Genomic DNA, 16,933 nt, shown 5'->3' with positions numbered 1-16,933 from the left:
TATGTATGGTGTTTATTTTTGGGGTGATAAAAACGTGCTAAAATTATATTATGGTGATGGCCGCACAACTTTGTAAATATACTAAAAACCACTAAAGTATAAACTTTAAATGAGTGAACTTTATGGTATGTAAATTATATATCAATAAACCTGGTTTAAAAAAGTCTAATGAGAAATTAATGAATACTGATATAAACAAAAAGTCTATGCAGAAAAACATTCTAGGGAGAGAACCTGGGATCCAAGGATAACTTAAACATACATTCTAGTTTAAAAGTATCTATGGTCAGACAACTCTGTTCTAAAACGATAATCTAGACTTGGGAAGTCCAGTTTAGAAGCCACTAGTCACATGTGGCTATTGAGCACCTGAATGTGGCTAACTATTTTTATATTGATTACATGTTGAAATGGTATTATTTTGGATATAATGAGTTAAATAAAATACATTATTAAAATTAATTTCCTTTGCTTATGTAAGTTGTGACATCTGGTTATATCACCTAATCTTAATGAAGAAAACTGGTCAAGTCCCCAGCTGCAGGGGTCTCCCAGATTACCTTCACCCTGCTCCCTCCCCTCCTCATTTCCTCTGCAATTCCCCGAGAATGGAACAGTGCTGTCTCTATCTACGGTACAAAGGAACAATGAAGTCATCTGAGCTAACACAGCTTACCTGAGAATCCCAATAACCAAGTGGTGCCCAAACTTTGCTACTTACACATCAGAATCAACCTGGGAGTTGAAAAACCCCAATGCCCAGGTGACACACCACAGCAACTACAACAAGAATGTCTGGGAATGGGAGTCATGCATCAGAATTGTTAAAAGATTCCCAGGTGATTCTAATGTGCAGCAAACTTTGGGAACCAATGCACTAATCATTTAGGCAGGTGGGAAGCTTTGGGGAATGAGAATTAAAATCAAAGACTCAAAAAACTGGAAGGAGCTTAAAATCCTACCTATAGCATGCTGCCTCTAAGAACCTAAAACTAAATCAACCCAAAACAAGAAAGGTATCAAATTAGCTACATTCTTTCTTTTTTGGGGGCCCACATCCCTGTGGGGTCTCAGATGACAATACATCTTCTAAAAGTAGCTGATTCCAAAATCTTATTAACCTGCCAGGGCAGAATAATCTTCCAAAGTAACTAAAACAATTTATATTCCCATCAGTGTTAGATGGAAGTTCTCAAAATTTTACCAACATGCCATTCTGTGGCTTTAAAATTTATGTCCTAATAAAAAGTTTTTTTAATTTAACAATTATTTAGGACTAATTATATGCTTGGTACTAAAAGCATTACAAACACTAATTCATTTAAGTTTCACACTATCAGCAAGAGTACAGATACTATTATTATTCCTATTATATAGGAGAAAACCAAAGCACAGGGAAGATAAATAAACTTGCTCAAGCAGTGGAACAAGGATTCAAACCCAGACCATCTGGCTCCAAAGTCCATACGCAAAAATGTAATGCTGCCTCTCACTATTATTTAAAAACTGTATATCTTAATCACAGATTGATTATGCAAAAATTAATTCATAAGGATGATAAATTTAAAAAATCATACATATAGTGGAAATACTAAACCATGCAACTATTAAAAATTATGTGTTAAAAAATTCATTCAAAATTCACAATTATTTATCAGGCCCCTACTTTGTGGCAGGCAACTGTTCTAGGCATTGAGGATACAGTGGTGTTATGGAGTGAATGTTTGTGGGCCCCCCCACCCCAATTCAGACAATGAAGCCCTAACCCCAGTGTGACTGTATTTGGAGTAAAGGAAGTAAATTAAGATTAAATAAGGTCCTAAGGGTGGGAGCCCAATCCAGTAAGTGTCTTTCTAAGAAGAGACACAAGAGAGCTCTCATTCATGCTCACTCTCAGTGTGTACCACCAAGGAAAGGTCCTGTAAGGACATGGTGAGAAGGTGGCTGTCTACAAGCCAGGAAGAAAGTCCTCACCAGAAACCAAATCAACAGGAACCTTGATCTTGGACTTCTCGCCTCCAAAACTGTGAGAAAATAAATTTCTGTCGTTAAAGCCACTCAGTCTGCAGTGTTTTGTTATGGCAGTGCAAGCATTCTAAGACAAAGTCCTCATGGAGATTACAGTCAGGTATAGACAGACAATAAACAGGATACCAAGTAAATCTGGCTAAGGATGCAAGACCACGAAGAAAAAGAAACTACTGGGAGGGTAGAGATTATTTTAGATAGAGTGGTCAGCAAGATCTCTCCAAAGAGATTTCATGTGGATAGAAATTTGAATAAAGTGAGGGTGTGAACCCTGGAAGTCTGGAAGAAATGCCTTCTAGGCAGAGGGGAAAGCAAATACAAATCCCTGAAGCAGAAAAAGCTTGGCCTGAGAAAAAGAAAACAGACAGATGTTGTTAGAATAGTGTGATCAAGCAAGGTTAGGTGAGGGGAGTAGTGACGGCTCAAATGACATGAAGTTATGGTTAAGTAACTTAGATTCCATTCCAAGGGAGGTAGGAAACCAATAAGGGGATTTGAGCAGGCAAGTGACATGGTCTGATTTACATTTAAATTGTTTAAAAATACACAAAGAGTTCATATAGGGTACATATATATATCATTTGAGGGATGTATCTGTACATAAAAAGCCTTAACAATGAAATTCCTTCTGGAAAAAATTAAAAAGCCAAACTCCATTTACTTGATCCATGTTACCCATTCTGAAGGACGCTGAAATGCAGGTCTATTAAGCTGGGCTAAAACAGGTAGCAGGTACTGACTTAACTGTAGAAATTTCTAGAAAGAAGTTTTAGTAACTTCAATTGTAACTCATTCCAAAGACAGAACATCAAAAATGTTCTTTTTGGGTGGCTAAATGGTGAGCTACTGAAAGAGGCTAGGCTGTCCTGTTTTACAACTATCTAAAGACCTGATTGATTTGTAGAGATGATCCAAATAGGCCTAAACATCATCAGCTCTTCTACTTCCTCAATCTTCTAGAGAAGGCACTGTTGAATCCCTAAAATACCTATCTACTCACACTGGGCTTAATGTAGTTTACTGGTTATCTGTATATAAGCTTCTGGGTAACTGTAGGTGGCCCCAACCCACCCATGTAATTTCATAGTAAAGAAAACCAAAATATAACCCTTACCCCTTCTGTGCCTCCAACCCTATACTCCCTTTTTAAGCTTTAGAATGTATTCTGATCCACAAAACTAGATGGAAGAATTTAGACACATACATAGGAAATCAGGCATAGTGGTCAAAAATACCTAGAAAATCAACACAAGCCCTTAAGTTCTGACACTTTAATACTGAATCTGGCCTCAAAAGAAAATGATACTTCCCCTCACCCCTAAACTTACAAGCTGAATATCCATGCTATCTAAGCACAAATGCATTTTTCTATACTATTGGGTCATTAACAATGCTAGGAAAATAGTGTCCATTATTAGGCAAACAAATATATGCAACTGAATAAGTAAAACAGGCCAAATAATTAAAAACTCAAACATCATTTCCAAAACTGGTTGCTGAATTGGCTGCCCACCTGCTTCTAGCCACTGGCTAGAAATACAGAGATACAGTCAATGGAAGAAACATTTTTTTAATACTTATTTTCAAACACTAAATTCTTGTTTCTCAAAATGTCATGCAATAAAGTACATATTTAGGTTGAATACACCAAAATTTTTCAGAAAAGCAGGCAATATCCATGAAATTGTTAACCAACCACAATAATTCAAAATGTTTTTATTCCATGAATAAGGAACAGTAATCAAAGTAGTGGTTTATTAATGTATTGGGTTGGCCAAAAATGTTTCAGTTTTTTAAGTAAATATAAAAGACACATTTTTCATTTTCACCAAGAACTTTATTGAACAACATATTCACCGTTTTTTTCCACTACCTTCTGCCATTTTTCTGGCAACTTCATAATTCCATCTTCCCAAAACTTTTTATCTTTTTGAGCAAAGAACTGTTCCAGGTGCCTTTTACAGTCTTCCAGGGAGTTGAAATTTTTTCCATTAAGAGAATTTTGGAAAGACCGAAATAAATGGAAATCCGCAGGTGCAATGTCTGGTGAATACGGCGGATGAATCAGAACTTCCCAGCCAAACTGTAACAGTTTTTGCCTGGTCATCAAATAAACAACATGCAGTCTTGCATTATCCTGATGGAAGATTATGTGTTTTCTGTTGACTAATTCTGGACACTTTTCCTCAAGTGCTGCTTTCAGTTGGTCTAACTGGGAGCAGTACTCGTTGGAATGAATCGTTTGGTTTTCCACAAGGAGCTCATAATAGAGGACTCCCTTCCAATCCCACCATATACACAATATCACCTTCCCTGGATGAAAACTGGCCTTTGGTGTGGTTGGTGGTAGTTCATTTCGCTTGCCCCACGATCTCTTCCGTTCCACGTTATTGTACAGTATCCACTTCTCATCGCCCGTCAAAATTTGTTTTAAAAACAGAATGTTTTCATTACGTTTAAGTAGAGAATCACATGCAGAAATATGGTCAAGAAGGTTTTCTTCGCTTAACTTATGTGGAACCCAAATGTCAACGCGATTAACATAACCAAGCTGGTGCAAATGATTTTCACTGCTTGATTTGGACATTTTGAGTATGTCAGCTTTCTCCCACGTGGTATAACATTGAGTGTTCTCAATTAATGTCTCGATTTGATCGCTATCAACTTCAACTGGTCTACCCGACTGTGGAGCATCGTCCAGAAAGAAATCTCTAGCACGAAACTTCACAAACCACTTTTGATACACACGTTTGATCAGTCACAGCACCTTCTACATACACTGCACAGATCTTTTTTTGCATTTTGGCAGTTTTTACGTTTCTTGAGATAATAAAGCACAGTATGGTGAAAATGTTGCTTTTTTTCTTCCATCTTTAATATTAAAATGACTACACAAAAATGCAACAATTCTGATGAGTCTCTTTTTAAACGCATGCTGATATGACAGCTGTTACGTCAATCTAACAAAATTGGGTGTTTTTTTTGTTTGTTTGTTTTGCGGTACGCGGGCCTCTCACTGTTGTGGCCTCTCCCGTCGCAGAGCACAGGCTCCGGACGCGCAGGCTCAGCGGCCATGGCTCACGGGCCCAGCCCCTCCGCGGCATGTGGGATCTTCCCGGACCGGGGCACGAACCCACGTCCCCTGCATCGGCAGGCGGACTCTCAACCACTGCGCCACCAAGGAAGCCCACAAAATTGTTTTGAATGAAGATAAAAGACAACTAAGTGCTACTAGAGACAGCTTATGGAAAAAAACGAACGAACCTTTTGGCCAACCCAATAGTTCAGTACTAGAAAAAAATATGTAAAAAACAATAAAAAAAAAACCACATCTCTATTGTACTCTTCATTATGGACGAAAAAAACAACTCTGCTAAAATTTAAATTCCTTTTTTCCTAAGAAAAACTTTTTTGATGAAAGGTTTTGCAAAGTATGTCCCTATTTCAAGCAGTGACAATGGAAAGGGTGAGTCATTCAAATGTGCTCCCCTCCTTCCCAGCCACCATCACAAATGACCTTATCAAAAACAAGCACAGGCTGGCAAGGTAACATCTAAACATAATGGTTTTTCAATAGCACCAGTAATGCCGAACTATAACTTAAATTTACTGTAGAAAGGTAATATATTTCAGAACTGAGTATTTTGGCTATTAAAGAAAAAGGCCATATATTAAAATCCCATTAAATGAAAGTAATCAAAAATACAATTTACTTACTTTAGCGATCTGCAGCAACACAATGCAGTGTTTAATTGATTCTACCATGCTCTATAAAAACAAAACACTGATTTTAGGATCTTGCCCCAAATGGCCATACAATGCTAAAACTTAAAATATAAAAGTCAGTTCAAATATACAGGGTTTAAGTCTATTCTACATAAAAAATACCCTCTCTGGATTTCCAGTGGGTTCTAACATGCTGATAGTGTCAAATGAAATTATCATTAGCAATTCTATGAATTGTCTGGAAATACCAAAAAATTGTTAATTTATACTGAATAACATCTAAAGGGTCTTTCACCAGTTCAAACATAAAGTGATGTGAATTTGATTAACTTCCAAATTCTTAGATCGTCAGCAGGCAATCCCAATGTAAATTCCGAAAACGTCTGTCTATTCAAGACTTTCATGGAATTATGGAGAGTAAAGGATCCTATTAAAATATTGGTGAACCTGGAATACTACCATGTCTGTTTTTAAAATGCTTTTATCAAAATACAAATCTTATCAGTACCCCATTATATAATGCCAGAAGGTCAGTACATCAGAAAACTCAAATCACAATATTATTAATTATATTATAATATAGTAATATATATTATATATAATATATTATATATATAATATATAAATATAATATTATTAATTATAAAAAAGAATATACATTGTGCATGGATAAAACCTTTTATCCAAGCGTCTCAAACAGACAAGACCAGAACAGATAAAATGGCACACGAAGTCAATCCAATTAAAGGGATTATTCTATTCACTTAAATTCCTTTAGATGATAATACAATTCTTAAACACCCTTGTAAAAATGCATAAAAATTAAAAACTCAACTGCTCTTATTAATAATAGCAGCTTAAAATAGAAACATTTTACAGCACTTTCTAATGCAAAGCCAGAGTTTATCAAACATATAACTTACATTTGTTGTCTCTTTGAGAGTTTCAATTTTCTGTGAAAAATAATAAATTTAAACAGAAATTATCAGAAACACAAAGAGGTGTCATTGTTGTTTTTTACTGGTTAGTCATTTAAAGAATTTTACCAAAATGTACTCATTACTCTAAATCAGTTCAGGCAGGTTGGGGAGTGCTTTTGGTTAAACTTTTTAATTTAAATCAAACATTTAAATTAAAAATACAGACATTTTATGGATTACATCCTCAAATAAAATTCATGTGATTCAATTCAAGATTTGTAAGAATAAAACATTCTTATCCCTTACCTGAAAACAATTTTTGTTTTTTCTATAGGATTCACTATGTGATTTAAAAATGCTTATTTTAGAATCACCTTAAACTTTGCAAAGTTGTTTAAAAAATGACATGAGACTAAATTCCAAAACTAAGAAGGTGAGCTAAACATGAGTTACTATTATTACCAAGTGTAAAAGAGACAAATGCAAGGCTATGGTTAACAGAAATACAAAAAAATAAATGATGCTGCATCAGGAAATCTAGTCAAGGAGAAGAAAAATGTTAATTGATAAAAGAAAACAATATTCAAACTACAAAGTAGTTGTCAGAAACCCAAAGGGAGGAACTATAATTAAAGCAACATTCATTTTGTTCCCTCGTGCATGGCTTCTGGTTTATTTTGAAAATTTTGCTGGTTGCTTTATTAATATCTGAAGTGACCACATGTAAATTTAATAAAATAACTTTCAATCTTCAACATATGATACTTGAAGAGAAAGAACTTATTCCTAAAGGTGGTACTTACAAAAAGGGTATCATAATAAATTTTTCTGTTACTCTTTTGTTCAATTATGAAACCATACCAGAAATTCACCAGAAAACTCCACTTGAAATCTATATGGCATACTATCAAAACAGGTCAACAGTACTATTATAGTAGTCAAAACACCGAGGTCCTTCTATTACTTCTCCAAAAGGCTCTTGGTTTCAAAAACTTTAAAGTCAAAATCATGATTATAGAAGTTACCTTTCTCTGTTCATCATCTTTGCAGTTTTGAAGTTTGTCATCAAAAAGCTACAGGATTAAGAAAAAAATGATTATAGCATCAAGCCTTTACTACATAGTACACATTTACTAAGCAAAGAAAAGCAAACATATTTCTTCCAGGGATGGTTTATACACGCATTAAATGTATAATTAATGCTTACTAAAATACAAGATAACACGCATTTTTTCAAGGCATTGTTATCAAGTCAGATTCTATTGAACTATTTTAAACAGTCAAGATCAATTACTCTGGTAGAATTACAAGCAAAAGAAAACATATGACTTTAAGAACTTATAATATCAGTTCAAACCTAAGTTTTTTCTGCCTTGTCATCCAAGTTTATCAACATTCCTTGTTCTTTCCAGGAGCTTTGCTTGTAATTAATTTTAAAGTGGGAGTTGAAGGAGACAATTTTAATAATGATAAAGGAAGTAGAGAAGTAAACTCTCTCAATCCCCCAACTCCCCCCAAATGAAAAATGGCCTTAGAAATCAAGCCACTTAAAATTTACCAGTTCCACACAACTTTTAAACAAAATATGAATCTAATCTTGTCTTATTTTCTTCTAATTATGTTTAGGTGAGCTTAAAAACTACTGAAAAACCAGTAAGGATTGTAAAGTAACATCAAGTAACTATTTTTACTCAAAATCAAGCTCAGTAACATTTACTACTTTATATAAATTCAATATATAATCAAATGCCATACCTTTAACTGTTCTATCAAGATTTGTAGGTAAGCATCAGCCTCTGTAAGTTTCTTATCAAAGTCTTGGACACTAGGAACAAATCCTGAATCCAAACCCTAGAGGGAAAAAAACTGCAATAAATCCCAGCAATGTCTAATAGTACAAAAGATACTTCACCCTTCATACATGACACCTCACTTTTCTAAATTAAAAATAGTACTTTTACATAAATAATAAGTCTATTTAAATTATCTAAATTCTCTAAGAATAGTGGTACATCAATCTCCTTCATGAACTTCTAGCACTGTTCCCTGTTCATCAATTACACATGCTGCTGTTCAAATTAGAATTTATACTGCTTTTTCAGAATCATTTTCTTCTCTCCCAAAAGCCCCATAATGGGCTCCAAAGCAACAGTAATTTAGCTAAAGGTACATATACAAAACAACCTAGATTACCTCCTATTTCCCTCCTACTTTTTGTTCAGTTCAATCCTCCAGTCCCTTAATCTCAACTTCATATTCCCACTATTTAGTTCTCCTGTTCCCTAAACTACCCCATTAGCTCTGATGTTTTCCTCCTCCTCCCTTATTTTTTTTAAAAAAAGATGAAAACTCAAAATTCTCACCTCCTCTAAGAGGGTCCTCCCTAAGTGAAAGTGACAACACTTCTGTCTAAGTTCCCTACTCATTTTCACCCTTGGCATGAACACTACACTCTGGACATGGTGTAAATGTTTATTTATTTAGAGGGCCCACTTATTTCTCAGTTTAACAGTCCAGCATTTGCATGTCCTACTTTTTGTACGCTAAAAATTTTAAGTTCCAAGAGCACGGGATTCCTATGCTTTAACTTTATTCCAAAGAAAGTTTTGAGTTCTTAATCATCTTTAACTGAAAAATACATCAGTCTTGAGTATAAAAGACAAAATAGTCTGAGATTGAACAAGGCTATCATCTTGCCACATCTGCATGTCCAGAAGTCATGGAGTTAAACAGGGAAATAAGGGTCGGGAACCACTAATGTCACAATCACAACCCAACCACAAAACTCTGTACTAAATGGGTGAAATATAGTGCTTCAACATACCATACTTGACTTTCAATTGTTTTATCTCTCCTGCCTTTTGCCAAAACGTGCTGATCATTTCACATTCCCCATTTTAGTCAACTGAGGCCAGAGTTCATTTTATATTAAACCAACACCTCATCTTTGCCTAACACTTTATCATTATTAAAGCACTTTCACAGCCATGATCTCAAACATCAGATTGAGACAGTATAGTATTATGGAAAAAACAATGGGTTGGCAAACCTGGTTTCTAATTGCAGCTCAGCCACTACCAATATATTGCGTCTCTCTAAACGATTTTCTTACCTGCCAAATACAGGCATCCTCCTCCTACTATTATTAGTGTGGCAGCTACGACCTCTACTAAAGACTATAATTACTAACACTGTCAATTACTACTAATACTATTGCTATTCTTCCCAAACTAAAATTCAAATTCTTAAAGCATTAAAAACCTAAGTCCACAACTAATCTTGTAATGCATTTTGTTTTTCAAATTCAAAGGCAAAAAAACTGCTTTTTATTTTTACATACATGTTGAGAAACTGCTTGAAATGAGTATTGAAAAACCCCTTTCCAATGAGAGATGTCATGTAAAAACAAAGTTTAAGAAAGAAAAATCATAATAAGCAATATAAGTAAAATCCAGATATATTTATAAAATTGTAGTTAAACATCTTCATTCTTAAAGATAACCCCAAAGACATCCTTTTAGAAACATTTACTATGTAGAGTATGATAATAAAAGATGTGGAAAAGAAAGGATAAATCCATCACATCCCAGAGATACCACAGTACTGTACTAAGAAAGTAGGGAGTGATTTCTTTTCAATGTTACTGTACCACAGGAAAATTGGAAGGACTGCTTGGCTTTTTGTTTTGTTTTGTTTCACAGGGCAATATAACATAACTATCAATAATTTAACTATAAAACCCAGTTAAAATCAGCTAAATACATTGTTCTTGCTAAATACTAAAAAGGTCAATGGCATATTCATAAATGAGTATAAAGGTGAAGGATCTAAATGAGAAAAAGTGATCTTCAAGAATTTTCCCTCTTCTGAATCCATTTAGAACTACCACTATAGAAATCTAATTAATATATCCTTCTGAACAAGTCACTATATCCGATTAAAAATCCCCCAATAAATAAATGGAAAAAATTAGATTTATATTACTGAGATCTGAAATTAAGTCTATAACAACTCTTTGATGTTTCTATAATCATGTGAACCTCACCTTGGCTCTTTTGTCAGACCTTCCTCCCCCTAGATATCATCTTCTACAATGGTCCTTTACCCTTAAAACACCACACATTGTAACATTCAAGTCAAAGATCTACTCAACAATCCATTTTTCTTTATGTAACGTATAATGGGAGGTTTGTAACAACAGTTATTAGCTTAAAGTCCCAGAACGGGCCTAAAGCTCCCTCGCACAGTAACCCATAAGTCTTTGGTATACTTTAAAATAAAATCTACATATATAGTTTCCCCATCTTAAATCAATACAATAACATGTATGCATTTATTATTACCGTGGACAAGCAACTGACAGTAATTAAACTGTTTTCTCAAGTCTTGTAAGAATAATACACTAGAAGAAAATATAAGTTTTCACTACATATTGTGACTCAGTACACAGAATCAAGGCCACCTAGTCGAGCCTCCCACTCATATAAATTACTTTTATAATGTCCTTGAAAGTCATCTAGTCTTTACCTGAGTATCTCAAGAGAAAAGGAACTCAGTACCTCCTAACATAAACTATTTCACAAAATCCCTTTAAAGTCATAACTATTCCTCTTTCCATTAAACATTTAAGATATAAGGCACTATACATATTCATATCCTTTTTAATGGAATTTTGTTTCAAAACAGGTCATAAAAATAGAATACAGTCCTCTACCATGTTGAGTGGTTTGTCTTCCTTTGAAAAGAACTCAGAACAGGTAGACCCTTTAAAACAGTGTGACTTCATACTTCTTAGGGTGACACTTAGCTCTTGAGAACAAGCTAGCTGGGAGTCAAGCAGATGTACATTCTACTACTCTGTACTTGCCTTTTTATCTAACACTTATCACATTTTATCATAATTAAATATTTAATTGATTGACTTCTCTGAAGGATTATAAACTCCACGAGGGCAGGAACTGCCATTCATTCAGCACTATACCCCTGCACCTCGACTCCAGGCTAGCTCATTGTTGAGTGAATGTGTGTTGCACGGATTGTAGCTTCTTGCAACTGCTGATGCCATGATACCACTCTTCTCCATGACCACGTCTCCCTATATTTCCCCTGCCTTTCTGTTCTCTTTCTCCTTCTATTTTTCTACTCCCTCACTCCCTTTCTTTCCTTCTCTTTTGTCCTGCAGTAGCAACTGAAGTGGTTATGTTGCATTTTTGGCAATCGGGACCAAAGAGGTTGCTGCTCCCTAGTTTACTATATTGATGATCCATAGTTCTAACTTGATGATTTCTGTATGAATTCATTTAAAGTTTAAATTAAACATGACTATTATAGAGAAATAGAGATAAAATGGTCTGTGATGTAAAAAAAGTTAAACTAGAAGAAACTCAATAGAAATTAAACCATAAAATTAGAAATCTATGTAAAGAAAAAACCCCCACTTAAGTGGTGAGTATGCTAAAAAACAAAACAGTCTCAGTTTGCAAGAGTAATTTGCTAATTGAAGAAAGCTAAAGTATGTATATGAAGTCAAGAGTAACACACAATTCTGTATCAATCAAGACCTATGTATCCAGATTAAATATATATATGTATATGTATATATAGAGACAGACATTTGGACCAATTTAAGGGGAATTTCAAAAATATCTAGAATGATAGAAGAATATTAAATTGCCTCAAAACTGTATGTAAGTACTTCCTACTATCTTTCTAATACTTATGTTGAACAGCATCACTTTTCTCAGAAGGTACTTCAAAGCTAACAAATGTCAGCAAAATTAAATGAATTTCTATGAATACTTTAATTGGGACATTAAACACTATTTATACTTTATACATACACACAACTGAATACTTTACTGCCATTAAAAAGAAGAGTATTAAAAGGGATGTCTTTAATACTTTCTGAAGTACGTATGAATTATACTTCATATGTAGCTACTTTGGAGAGACACTCTTAGTGAAACAGTACAAGAGGCAATTTTTGAGGCAAGGAGTAAAAGCTTTTAAAGTAATTCCTGCTGACAGAGGAAGAGTAATGAATAGTGGAGGTAAGGTGGGAAAAGGTGGTTTAAGGTCTTGAGGTCAGAATCAGGAAATAAGAAAGTTATGAGTAATTTAAGGAACTGAGAAGAAAAACGCAGAACAGGAAGGGCTATGGCTGAATAACACTGTAAAAAGAAATTCACAAATGAGTAATCATTTTCATATAAAATCTTATTTCACAGCAAAAACTTAAAGGACTAAGTACCCTACACTCAGTGCTTCCTCCTATACAGGACAAAATAGTATATAATAAAAATACGTTGTGAAGAGAGAAATACAGAAATTATTCCACATAAGTCTCATAGAAAAGTTCAGAATAACAAGAAAACAAAATAAGTTATCAGTAGTAGAACTGTAAAAGGGAATAACAGCTTAAAAATTTAACAAAGGAAAAACACCAAAGAAAACAAGACTCCTAATGAAAAATAAATGGCATAAATCCAGACAAAAGTAGATGATTTTTAAAAATTAGAAAAATACACACCCTATAAATAAAATCATAAAAACTCTGCAGAAATGTTGTTTTGATTAAATATAAGAGTATTTGGAAAGTTTATGTTCACAATTAGCAATTTGAGATGACATGCATCACAGATACGCTTTCATCCAATGAAAGAAGTATAGGGCATACTTACAATTGAATCACTTACAATTATTTTTGAAAATTCAAGAACTGGAGAGATACCAGAAGACTGGAAAAAAGCAAGTGTGGTACTGATCTTCCATAAAGGTAAGGAAAAGAGAGAATAGAAAGTTACTATGCTGTGCGTCTGACATGAATAATTAATTAAAGGAACTATAAGAGAAACATCTGTAGCTATACAGAGGAAAAGTAGGTACATGAGCAGCAAGTGGCAAGTTGAAAAATAAACAGATAAATAAACATTATGCCAAACTTAATGGCTTTTCTGTTCCTTAGAAATTTATTAGCAAATTAAGTTTTTTGAGAAATAACACCATTTTGTCTCCTTACCAAACGACTCAAAAGTTGCTTTAATGATGAAAAAAGTATATTAAAGAAACCAAAAATATTAGTAAGACCATGATTTTATGTGTGGTATACTAACATGTGATTTCCTTGGATTACTGAAAATTTGGAAACATTTATAATCTGCTGTCTCCGAGGTTTACTCACTTCAGCTAAAGGAAAACAGAATTTAGAGATATAGAAAAGTTCTGAGAGTAAGAATTTCCCCTATTTTTAACGCTAAAGAACACTCAACTACCAATTCATTTGGAGTAAAGATTATCAATTCAAAAACGTCCATAAAATTGAGCTTATTACTAAACTCTTTACTCCGATGTAACTTCAGGAAGGTATTTTCCATCTAAGTCAATGTCCTGATAATCTAAGGCTCCAAAATAGGGTCTCTATTATCAAAATGGTAGCTATAGCTATCTTATCAACAACTGCTTAGGTACCCCAAGAATGTCAAAAAAGATAAGGCCTTTTTCCATAGTTCTAAATGAACAGTTCTAACACCATGGATTCACCATGGATGCACAGTATAGTAATTTTTTTCCCAGAATATTAGGTCCTCTGCTAGATACTTTATATTATTTCTTATTTCATTATTATAACATACATAGTAAGGTAGATAGATATTAACCCTATTTCATAAGTGCTTTCCCAAATCATCCAGCTGGGTTTTTTTAAAATGGAGATTTCAACCCAGCCCTTTGATTTCAAATCCATTACACTTCTCTATTAAATCACAATGATATTTGAAAAGAATTCATGGCATAAGAGACTAAAATTTAATCTAAAAAATGCCTGAAGGAGCCCGGTATACCAAAAATGAACACCAGCTTTAAGGTCAGACTGATCTAGTTTTAAATCCTGAATCTGCAAGTCCCTAACCAATTACCTACATAATCTGGCCAAGTTACCTTCTCTACATCCTTTTCCTTATCCAGGGATGAACACAATAATAAACCACTCAAAGTTGTTGGATAGATGAAATGAAAGAATATGCATAAAGTAACACAGTAGTGGGTGTTCTATTTCCTCTCCACAATGTGGAATTGAAAATAACCAGGATTCACCACTGTATCCAAGGCCCTAAACTAGTGCCTAACAGACAGAAAAGGTCCTCAATGAATATTTGATGGATTAAAAACAAAATGAATTAACAACTAGGTAATACACAAAACATACGCAATTTTAATAGAGAAGTATAATCAAGAAAAGGATACAAGCGTAGGTTAAACTGTATTTAACATTCCTTTAAAAAAGGAATACAAACAGTAAGCTGATGAACTCAAGAAAATAAATAGTAATAGAAAAGGTATGAAGAACAAACAAGTGATAAAATACAGTCTTGCAAAACAGATCAAAAACAAAATTCCCTATAAGATGTTCAGAAAAGTATCAGGTATTATGCCTGAACCACAAAAGGTAAACTGTACTCAATTATTACCTTGGTACCAAAGAGTCAAACAATATAAAGAAAGCCCCCCTTTTCCATAAAATAATCTGATTTTTGAAAATCTGTTAGTTCTTTGAAAAATAAAATTGTTTTTATCTTTAAATTTACAAAGAAAATAGCTTCTCTTAAAACAAAAAACAACACAAATCTGAATTGCTCATATACTTGGGACAGAAAACAGCTGCCTTGTCAAACAGGAATCAGGTACAGACATGGGTGCCAAAATTCCTTAGCTTTATTATAACTCTTAGCACAACTGCTTACTCTTCATGATCTCTTCATCTAATACTGGCAGTGTTAGGTAACCTTTTGACTTACAGAACAAAACACTAATATTGATTCCATAAAGTGATTTGGCTACTCAAACAACTGCACAGGCAAGGTTTGGGATTTTGTACCCTTTTCCTCTATTTAAATCACTGACAGCTTGTCTTTCCAAATGACTCTCCCAATTTATTCAGTAAAGTCATATGGAGCTTCCCTGGTGGTACAGTGGTTAAGAATCCACCTGCCAAGGCAGGGGACATGGCTTTGAGCCCTGGTCTGGGAGGATACCACATGCCACGGAGCAACTAAGCCCATGCATCGCAACTACAGAGCCGGCACTCTACAGCCCGTGAGCCACACTACTGAGCCCACGTGCCACAACTACTGAAGCCAGCTCGCCTAGAGCCCGTGCTCCGCAACGAGAGGCCACCACAATGAGAAGCCCACGTGCTGTAACAAAGTAGCCCCCGCTCGCCACAACTAGAGAAAGACCCATGCGCAGCAACGAAGACCCAACGCAGCCAAAAATAAATACATAATAAATAAATACAAAAAATACTGAAGTCATACGAAAGTTATTGCCAAAAGTAAATAAAACAAACAAAAACCTGAAGTTTGTAAACTGCGTGACCATTACCTAGTTTGTCTGGGATATCCCTAGTTATGTCTGTTGTATCAACAAAATTATTAGCAGCCTCCTTCACTCTCAAAGTGCCCCAGTTTGGACAATAAATTATATGTTCTCTCTCTCTATAAAGGTTGTAACTAGCATTTTAGAGATATAAAAGTCTGGAAGGCATACAGGATTGCCTCGAGATTTCAGAATGCAGCAAATTACTTAAAAAAAAATCTAAACTGAAATAGTTTACAGCCTCTGAATATAGAAAGCAAATTACAAAAGTAAAATAAACACCAGAATTCACGTCAATTAATAGTGGTTGAGGGCATACCTTATTCTAGATAAATAGAGACATGAACAATAAAGAAGTTACATTTTGAAAAGTTATTTTATTCACACACATGCACGGCACACACACACACACCTGAAATAAAACACATGAAACAAAACACATGAGATGCAGATGTTATTCCTAGGGAGTGCAATTGAGAAAGAGGGGCATTTAAGACAGGGACTCTTAATTTTTACTTTATACATTCATGATGTCTGATTTTTTAAAGTATCTATTTACTTAAATTCAAAAACTTTATGTAAAAAGTATTCAGAAACTGTGCAGGTTATAAATATGATTCAAAAATTTTATAACTGTTTTAGCTTGCAAAATCATCAGCATTATTATTTTAAAATTATCTACCAGGGCTTCCCTGGTGGCGCAGTGGTTGGGAGTCCGCCTGCCGATGCAGGGGACACGGGTTCATGCCCCGGTCCGGGAAGATCCCACATGCCGCGGAGCGGCTGGGCCCGTGAGCCATGGCTGCTGAGCCTGCGCGTCTGGAGCCTGTGCTCCGCAACAGGAGAGGCCACAACAGTGAGAGGTCCGCGTTCCGCAAAAAAAAAAA

General features: G+C 34.7%; 1 protein-coding gene across 8 annotated transcripts in view; it reads right to left on the bottom strand.

Moving 5' to 3' along the window:
* Nucleotides 1–16,933, bottom strand: part of OSBPL9 (oxysterol binding protein like 9) — a 165,619-nt gene that overhangs the window by 35,758 nt on the left and 112,928 nt on the right. For 6 of the 8 annotated variants that reach the window (XM_024739330.1, XM_024739331.1, XM_024739334.1 and 3 more), the window contains 4 exons: nucleotides 8,430–8,525; nucleotides 7,700–7,747; nucleotides 6,678–6,707; nucleotides 5,746–5,796 (listed from right to left, as the gene is read on the bottom strand). In XM_024739330.1, coding sequence (XP_024595098.1) covers nucleotides 5,746–5,796; nucleotides 6,678–6,707; nucleotides 7,700–7,747; nucleotides 8,430–8,525 — 225 coding nt within the window. Of the gene's footprint in view, nucleotides 1–5,745; nucleotides 5,797–6,677; nucleotides 6,708–7,699; nucleotides 7,748–8,429; nucleotides 8,526–13,369; nucleotides 13,439–16,933 lie in introns of all 8 variants that reach the window. The other 2 variants (XM_024739328.1, XM_024739329.1) reach the window with 1 other exon arrangement.

This window comes from Neophocaena asiaeorientalis, unplaced genomic scaffold (genome assembly GCF_003031525.2).
Source record: "Neophocaena asiaeorientalis asiaeorientalis breed wild unplaced genomic scaffold, Neophocaena_asiaeorientalis_V1.1 scaffold138, whole genome shotgun sequence".
Lineage (NCBI taxonomy): Eukaryota > Metazoa > Chordata > Mammalia > Artiodactyla > Phocoenidae > Neophocaena > Neophocaena asiaeorientalis.
The sequence above is the reverse complement of the archived record's forward strand: the minus strand, read 5'-3'. Positions and strand labels throughout refer to the sequence as shown.